The 8,121-nt window shown below is 50.4% G+C and overlaps 1 protein-coding gene across 1 annotated transcript in view; it reads left to right on the top strand.

The window, feature by feature from the left end:
- The window catches only part of GOLGB1 (golgin B1), a 36,287-nt gene extending 31,841 nt beyond the window's left edge, over positions 1–4,446 (top strand). The window contains exons 20-24 of the mRNA XM_010134763.1: positions 1–58; positions 191–288; positions 968–1,102; positions 3,532–3,637; positions 4,312–4,446. Coding sequence (XP_010133065.1) covers positions 1–58; positions 191–288; positions 968–1,102; positions 3,532–3,637; positions 4,312–4,446 — 532 coding nt within the window. The remainder of the gene's footprint in view (positions 59–190; positions 289–967; positions 1,103–3,531; positions 3,638–4,311) is intronic.
- Positions 4,447–8,121: the final 3,675 nt, after the last annotated feature.

The raw sequence follows: 8,121 nt of genomic DNA, 5'->3' as shown, positions 1-8,121 counted from the left end.
CCGCTGCTTGGTGCTTGAGAGGCAGCTCCAGGAGCTGCAGTCTGCAGACAAGGGCATGGTAAGGGTGGTTGTCTTGGTGCAAGGGAGAGGAAAGCCTATGGCAGATGGGTCCACTGACTGTGCAGCGTGGTAGCTGCTTTCGATCCTCCTAGTTCAGTGCTGTCTGCCATGCGTTCGTGCTTTCTTTCAGGAGCTGTTTGCAACAGATGCTGCTCCAGGAGCACCCCAAGAAAAGAATGAGCCTCAGAGAGGCAGTTACACACCGGAACTGCAGGAGTTGCAGCTGAGGTAAAGAAAGCCTGAGAAAACAGGGTTGGGGATGTTAGTTCTGATGGAGGTCTTCAGGCTAGCAACAAGCCAACTCCTATCACTGTCTGTGACAGTGTTAGAAGAACTCAGTTCCACACCAGGACCTTGTGCTAGTGGAGGAACCGTTACGCGCACCTGAACAGCTGTCGTTAGTTAGCTCTTTGGATAGAGCATCCGAAGTTGAAGGGACAACGTGCAGCAGCAATTCCAGCTGACTGTCACCAGCCAAACTAGCATCTTTGATGTGATGGGCTGCTGGTTAAGAATGAGTAACTGCTTCAGAATGCTCAGTGGTCCTGGTCTCGAGGCTGTTAGCGTGGGAGTGCCTGGAATTGAGACCTAGCATATGATTCCTTGTACCCTTCTGGAACCAGATCTCGCACGTGGTTCCTCATACCCTTTCAAAATAACTTTCAGAAGGTGGGGCCACAGGTGACAGAGATGAGGAATTCTTTCCTGATCTGATGCAGAAGCTTCAAGAGATTCTCTCTTGCTTTCCAAATAATTTACTAATTTACTAATAAAAGATAACTGAGTCTTGTAGGTGAAGTGGAAGGGAATTGGAGCCTGTTCACATACTGCATCAATGAAAACAACAACAACGAAATAGTCCCTGAATCAGCCCTTTCTGGGCATATGCTTGGTTATTTTCTGACAGGTTGTCCGAAACAGAAGATATACACAGCAGCACAAAGCAGGATCTGAGGTATTTAGAAGAGCAGCTGGAGGAAGAACGGGACCGTCGTCTTGCTGTAGAGGAGGCGCTCTCTGCAGCACAGGATCAGATCACGAGGTGAGGGAGCTTGTACAAACAGGCAGGATCACCATAGAAGTGTGATGATCCCAGCTCTGTCTTCATCTGCACTTCACTACAAATGACAAATGTCACTGGGGCACAGAAACCAGTATATCATGAGTATCATAGAATGGCTGAGGCTGGAAGGGACCTCTGGAGGTCCTTTACTGAGGCCTTCCAGTACTTAAAGGGGCCTGTCCGAGAGCTGGGGAGGGGCTGTTGAGCAGGGGCTGTGGGGACAGGACAAGGGCTGAGGGGTTCCACTGCCAGAGGGAGAGTCAGAGCGGAGAGAAGGGAGAGATTGTTGCTGCTGAGGGTGGGCAGAGCCTGGCGCAGGCTGCCCCGAGAGGTGGCAGCAGCCCCATCGCTGGCCCCATGGCAGGTCAGGTTGGCCCTTGGGGCTCTGAGCCCCCTGCTCTGGGGGCAGATGTCCCTGCTCCCTGCAGGGCTTGGGCTGGAGGAGCTTGGAAGGTCCCTTCAATCCCAGCCATTCTCTGGTTCTGTGCTCTGGTCCAGTGCCCCTGCTCAGGCAGGGCTGTCGAGAGCCTATTGTCCAGGACCATGTTGGCTTTTGAATATCTCCAGGGACGTGGACCTCACAATCTCCCTGGGCTCCATGTGCCTGTACTTAGTCACCCTTACCGTAACAAAGTGTCCCCTGATGTTCAAGCTGTCCTTCAGCTGCAGACAAAGACAGAAAGAGACAACTGAGTAGACACTGACAAGTCCTGACTGGAGTGAGATGCCAGCCTTCCCAGTGAGTTAAATTCACTACTGGAAAATATAATTTGGAGACCGGGAACTGGGAGAAGGCAGAAGAGGAGTTCTCATACCTCTGGGGGATTTGTCTCCTCAGGAAGCATCTGTCTGTCATGGGCAAAACAGTCTCGACTTGAAGGATGTCACTCAGTTTAAATGTGTTGCCAGTTAACATAAACTTTTAATTAATTTGGGTATTGAGAAAGAAACACTTAAGAAAAACACTTACCCGGCTTTTCCCAGGCTCAGCTTCAGTCTGACGCCTCTCCTCCCCCTTTCCTCATACCCCATCCCATTGCTCGCACCACACGTCACACTCAGCGCAGCAGGAGGCTGGGCTCGGCTCTGTATGCTGCTGCTCGTTTCTTACATGTTTCCTCCTCCTCCCAGCAGCCACCACCCTTTGTAAAATACGTTTGGGCAGAGGCACCGTGGGCTCCTCTGGGTGTGGGGTGGGCACACGGGGAGGCGCTGTCCATTGCCAAGCCCGGTAGAACTGGCTGAGACTGGTACAGGGCACCTCGTGGCCTCCTGCCACACAGTTCTCCCTTGCAGTTCCCTGGTAGCAGACCCTCACCACTCAGGCCCAGTGCAGCGTGTCTCGGGTTACCTGACAGATGCCCTTCAGGCAGCAGAGGAAAGGCTGTTAGGGTTAGGAGCCAGTGAGGCGCGTGTTACCATGCCTGTTTCTCCTCGTGACTGTGGAAGCGGGTTTTATCACGTAATGTGATTGTGGGCACTTGTGCTGTGCATTTCCTGGTGCTTAAAATAAACCTCCCTACTGGAGTCTTTTACATGAAAACAATGGCTTTCATTGTGCTAAATGTGCCGATTCAGCCAAAAAGGAATTGTCTGTATGGAGGAATTCAGGATGGAGTTCCCTAGGAATTGCTACACTACTCAGACGACACAGCCCCATCTAGCACAGAGTCTATAAAACCCCCCTACAACTGATTCCACGTCACTGACTACTGCTGGCCCCAGGCCTCGACAGTGCTGCTTCCACGTTTCATCCTTTAGTAGCAGCTTACCAGTCGGTCACTAGGAAATAGCTACCAAGAACCAGCACTACTGGGACCCAGGCTGGCTCCCAAAATAATTTCCTAGAATTCAAAATGCACAAATAAATCATCTGCCTTGGTTTTCTTCACGTCACACACTACGAAATTTCACTTCAGGTAGAAGACAGAGACCTCAGTTAAGCTGAGGTTTGAAATTCCTGAAAGACTAAAGGAAAAAAACAGCACCAAAAAAAGATCCTGAGTTTTGAAGTGACCGGTTATAAATTAGGTAGGAAAGGATTCCTCTGCCAGCAGCTGCCCCTCCACTGAGAGGACCGGCAGTCTGCATGTGCAGCAGTTTTACTTTCCTCCCTGACCGCGGGCACGGGAGGTGGCTGGCACCGAGCGCGTACCGAGACCACAACGTGCCACGGCTTCACCAGCCCCCAGGTGGGAAGGAGGGCTGCTGCCCTCTGCGCCGCCCAGTCCTCCTGCCCAGCTCGAGGTCAGGAGGCGCCACAGTTGCGCAAATGCAACCAGTTCCCGGCCAGGACTTACTTGCAACAGTTGATTACTTTTTTACCTCCTTTGCTAAGCTTGTCTACCATGGTGGTTGGTTTGGCACATCATAAGAAGCTGAATTTAACGTCACATTTTCTGCGGCAGGTTGCAGTCAAGTGAGTGGACATCTTCCCTGAGTGCGAGCGTGGATATGGCCCCAGGTCACGAGCATTCCTTGCTGATTGACTCCACGGATACTACTCTCAGCCAAGTAAGAATTTTCCTTCACAGCTGTCAATGATGCGAGCGCTGGTCGGTGCAAGAAAATGTGAACTGAGAACTGGGACCCTGTAGCAGCTAAACTGGACCCTAGAGCAGCTAAACTGCTCTGTGCTCACGCTGGGTTTGTGATTAGAATAGACCATTTCTGCTTTCTACTGGAGCGTTGGCAGCTGATGTTCCATTGTCCTGGGGACTCCTGGAGAGGAGCTCCTGTAGAGTCGGCTCACCAGTTTCACGTGTCCTTTTGGCTGCAAGAATGGAACAAATAAAAACTAATTTTCTTACTCCAGGCCAGAGGACAAATTGGGATTCCCAGTAGCTTGAGACTCTAGCAAAAAAGCACCATTGATCCATTTGTTTATATTTCACTCGTAGGGGCTACAAATTCCTAGAGACCAAGTGTTGGAGGGATATATTCTGTATCCTGCTGCCCCTTCTTAAGCAGAACTGGAGGGAGCTGGTTCTTAAACTTGCAGAGAGCAGGGGAAGGAGAATATTTCACAGAAGATTGGTTCTAGAGGGCAAATCTGACAGCAGAGTGGGTTTGGGAAGGTTCATGTTCATTAGCTTAAACTTAATCTTCATGGTCTGGAGAGCTCTGGGTGAAGGCACCTGGGGACACGCTTGTTCCTGGTACTGACTGGTCTCTTTTTACTCTTCCAGTCTCGGAATATCATTGGACTGCGACGCCTGTTACGCTCTCTCTTCCGTTCCCGGACCCACTTGCCTCTGCTAGTGGCCATGTACCTGCTTGCTCTCCACGTTCTGCTCTTCCTGTGCTTTACTGGCCACCTATGAACAGGAATAACAGCCTTTTCTTGAGCCACAGCCCTCTGTGCAATAATGAGGTCCTGCATTCCCTATCGATAGGGTAGTGCTTCACCCAGCTGCCTTCTTTCTCCCCATCAGCCCTTAAGGAGCAGCTGGCCCCAGCTCCTTGCACCTGGGCTGCTGCTGTCCAAGTGTGCAGCAGCCGGTGCTGGCGCCCAGGATCTGTTTCCAGGACATCTGCCATTCCTTTGGTGTTTTTTAAATGAATGGTTCATTTTCTGAGCCAGGGCCCTCACACTACAAGCTTTGATGACAGCATCTGTTCCTGTACCTGGAGGCAGCACCACTCATTTTATAGAGTATTGTGCTATGGTAGGAGTAAGGAAGGTGTTCGTGATTTGCTGCTGTACTTCAGCACTTCTAGGAACTGCAGGATCTTTCCTCTCTTAGACTGAATCAGTGAGTTGGGTTGGGGAAACCCTGTGTCTAGATAGAAGAAAGAAAAGATTCTTCCCTTTCTTCTATCCCTTAGATTTGCTCTGTGGCTCAGTGCTGTTGGAAATGCCTATCCTGAGAAAGTTGTGGACACCTTAAGGAACATGAATTGAATTTCAAAATCAAGTTTCCTGCTCAGTTGTATCTAAAGAAAGGCCGAAATTTGTATATCTGGACCTGCTGAGCATTTCATTTAAAACCAGTCACATATCTGCCCTGACAAGCCTATAAAATGATGTCAGTTACTTACGGAAAAGGAACATGAAACAAGAACCTTGTCTGCTCTAAGTTTTCATGTAACCTTGCTGTTGACAGCATTCGTGCGCCTCTCACGGTGGAAGGTGCTGGCATACCTCTTGAGATGAGAGCACCCCTTATCCGGCGTCCTCATCCACTGAACCCTTGCCATGAGATTAAACCTGCACAGGCTGTGTTGAAGGGTTCCCTGATGTGGAATGTGGGCCTGGATCAAAGGCAGAAGCTCCAGAAATGTGCTGTCCCCACTCCACTGAAAAAGGGACTGGAGATCTGAAACCCTCTGGCATCTCTGCTTTAGGAACAGTCTGCTGTGGAAAGCTAGTGCTGGTCATCGGACTTGTGGGAACCTAAAGCAAATGGATGCAAATGGACTTTCCCCTTCCAGAGGGGAATGCGGAATGCAGAGAGGATAGTGCCAGTGCATCCCCTGTCGGAACGGTCGTTTGGAGAACGAGCCAGAAGGGTTGTATCTGCCTCTTGCTAGAGTATGCACTCTCGTGTTTCCCGGAGGAAAGAGGCAGTTCTTTTGACATCACTGGTAAACTGAGATTCTCTAGCCAGGGAACAACGCCTGTTTGAGGGTGGATTGATTTCATGGGGGTGACTAAAACAACTGGATCTCTGGCAGGTCCAGACCACTGGCACTACACATCCATTTGTGCAGTACCCCGATTATCTGTATGGACTTCCTCAACTACGTAAAATTCAGTGACCAAATACTTTGCCTGTAGCTCCCCAGGGCATATGCTTCTGTATATACAATAAAGATTATTTTTCAGATGGAATTTGTGTCATGTAAATGGCAGAGGTCTCTTGAAGGTTTGGTGCTGCTGTGTCATACCTTCTACAGGACCGCCCTGGGACTGTAGGTCACTTTGGTGTCACTTCCTTGTATGCTGATTGCAGAAGGTTTCTTCATATCGTTCGAATGCCCATGGAGATGATCCTTTTCCCCAATCTCACACCTCTCTCTGCCTTTTTCAGCTTTTGCTGCAATGACAAAAGAAGTCCCAGCACTTCCAGTAAACCCAGAGCTGCTTGTGTTGACTTTTCTTTGCACTGAGGCAGGTTTGGCTGAACTCCGTTAGAGTTGTGCAACCCTCGAAAGACATGGGAGTGAGCAACAGCAAGCTGGAAGCTACCACCTTAGATGGGACTAAAAACACACTGCCCTCTTCCAACTTGCTCTGGCCAAAACCAGGTACCCCTGTCACATCTGCTACTTCAGCCCACCACCTCCGTTAGAACAAGCACTGGTGATGGGGTGTTGTATGACTGTAGATGTTTCCCCTGTATTTAATAGGAGCAAGAATTATAAGCCCGGTGTGTTTCCTTCAAGTCCACGATGCGTGTTTTCCCGAACTGAACTGAGATGGCTTCCGCTGGTTCAGAGACATTTAAATATTTTATACCTTCAGCTGGAACATTTACAGCTTAGGTTAACTAAATAAATAAAAACAAACCTCAGAAAGGAACCCCTGATGTGATGATCAGAGTCTGCCCTTAATCCTTGGGAGCTGACCCGATAGAGATGTGGTATTTGAGCTGACGTTTCCCATTGCAAACACTTCAGCCCGTTGTTTCATCTCTGGCTGATGGACCTGCCCTGCCTATTCTGATCTATCTGCAATAGAGTCGGAGAAGGAGACCGACCAGCGGAGCTGTGCTCTCCCATCTCTGTTACCTACAAGCCCATTCCGCGTGGCCACCATGAGGCAGGCCCGGGATCTGGTTTCTGGCAGGAGAAAGGCAGCATCAGAGGATGGGGAGGAGTGGCACAGAGCTGCAAGAGAAACGCCTCCTCGCCCCCTCAGCTGCCCTTACAGAGCAGGCGTGAGGCTCGGGGGACATGGCAGACGAAGCGTGAGATGGGGCAGAAGAGGAGGAAGAAGGGCTGCATTGAGGCCAGCGCTGAGGAGAAACAACAGTGAGCCATGGTCATCGGTGACATCCCCCTGTGCAGAAGAGAGGCACCCGTTTGCAGACCAGACCCTCTTTTCAGGGAAGTTTCTTGCCTCCCTGGGGCCCAAATCAGGGATGTCACCAGATGACTGACGATCTTAGTGCAGCCTTCAGACCGTAAACCACTCTGTCTCCCTGGGGAGTCTGGCGGAACTAATGATGTTACAACAAGAAGTCCAAGGTGGATCAAAAGAGACTCCAGGGCCCTGGGAAGAATGCTAAAAGATTCAGGAGCACAGGTGGTGTTTTCCTCAGTGTCAATACCTGGCTCCAGGACTGATGCCTCCACCAGAACTTTGTTTTTTATAACCATGGGAGAGCCTTTCAAACACAAGGTTTGCTGGGACCTGGTGGAGCCACCTGTCCCAACAGTGGAAATGCATCTGTGCTTGTAAACTGGTGGGACTCACGGAAAGGGCTTTGAACTAGAAGAGGATACCAGCAGGAGAGGTGAAGGCGAGCCAGGGGTTGGCATGGCATCGCCTGAGGGTGGAAATGCTAGTGGGAGCACTGAGGGCTCGGGAGCACATCAGAAATGCTTGTACACCAACACATGCAGTATGAGAAGCAAACAGGACCATCTGGGAGCACCAGTCAGTTCCCAGAGTCACCGTATCACTGGTAGCAGTGAGGCTCGGTGGAGTGAGTCCCATGACTAGAGTGCTGGGACGGAGGGTACAGGCTGTTCCAGAGGGGAGACAGGGCAGGAGAGGTGGGGGAGTCGCACTATACGTAAGGCAGAGGTTTGACTGTACAGCCCTTATGGTCCAGGAAGCGATGTCAGGCTTCGCAGGGAGATGACAAAGCTGTGGTTCACATATGCAGGGAGAAGACATGACAAATCTCAGTGCTGAAACTGGTTGGTGTTGCATCAGACGCCAGGAAAGTACATTAATAGCAAAAGAAGGTCTAAAGAAAACACAGAATTAAGAATTGTTTTGGTTGGAAGAAACCTCTGATCTCCTGGAGTCCCCCCGTCCCCCAGCA

Source organism: Buceros rhinoceros, unplaced genomic scaffold (genome assembly GCF_000710305.1).
Source record: "Buceros rhinoceros silvestris isolate BGI_N320 unplaced genomic scaffold, ASM71030v1 scaffold23084, whole genome shotgun sequence".
Taxonomy (NCBI): Eukaryota; Metazoa; Chordata; class Aves; order Bucerotiformes; family Bucerotidae; genus Buceros; species Buceros rhinoceros.
Note: the sequence above shows the minus strand (reverse complement) of the source record. Positions and strands in the feature narration are given on the sequence as shown.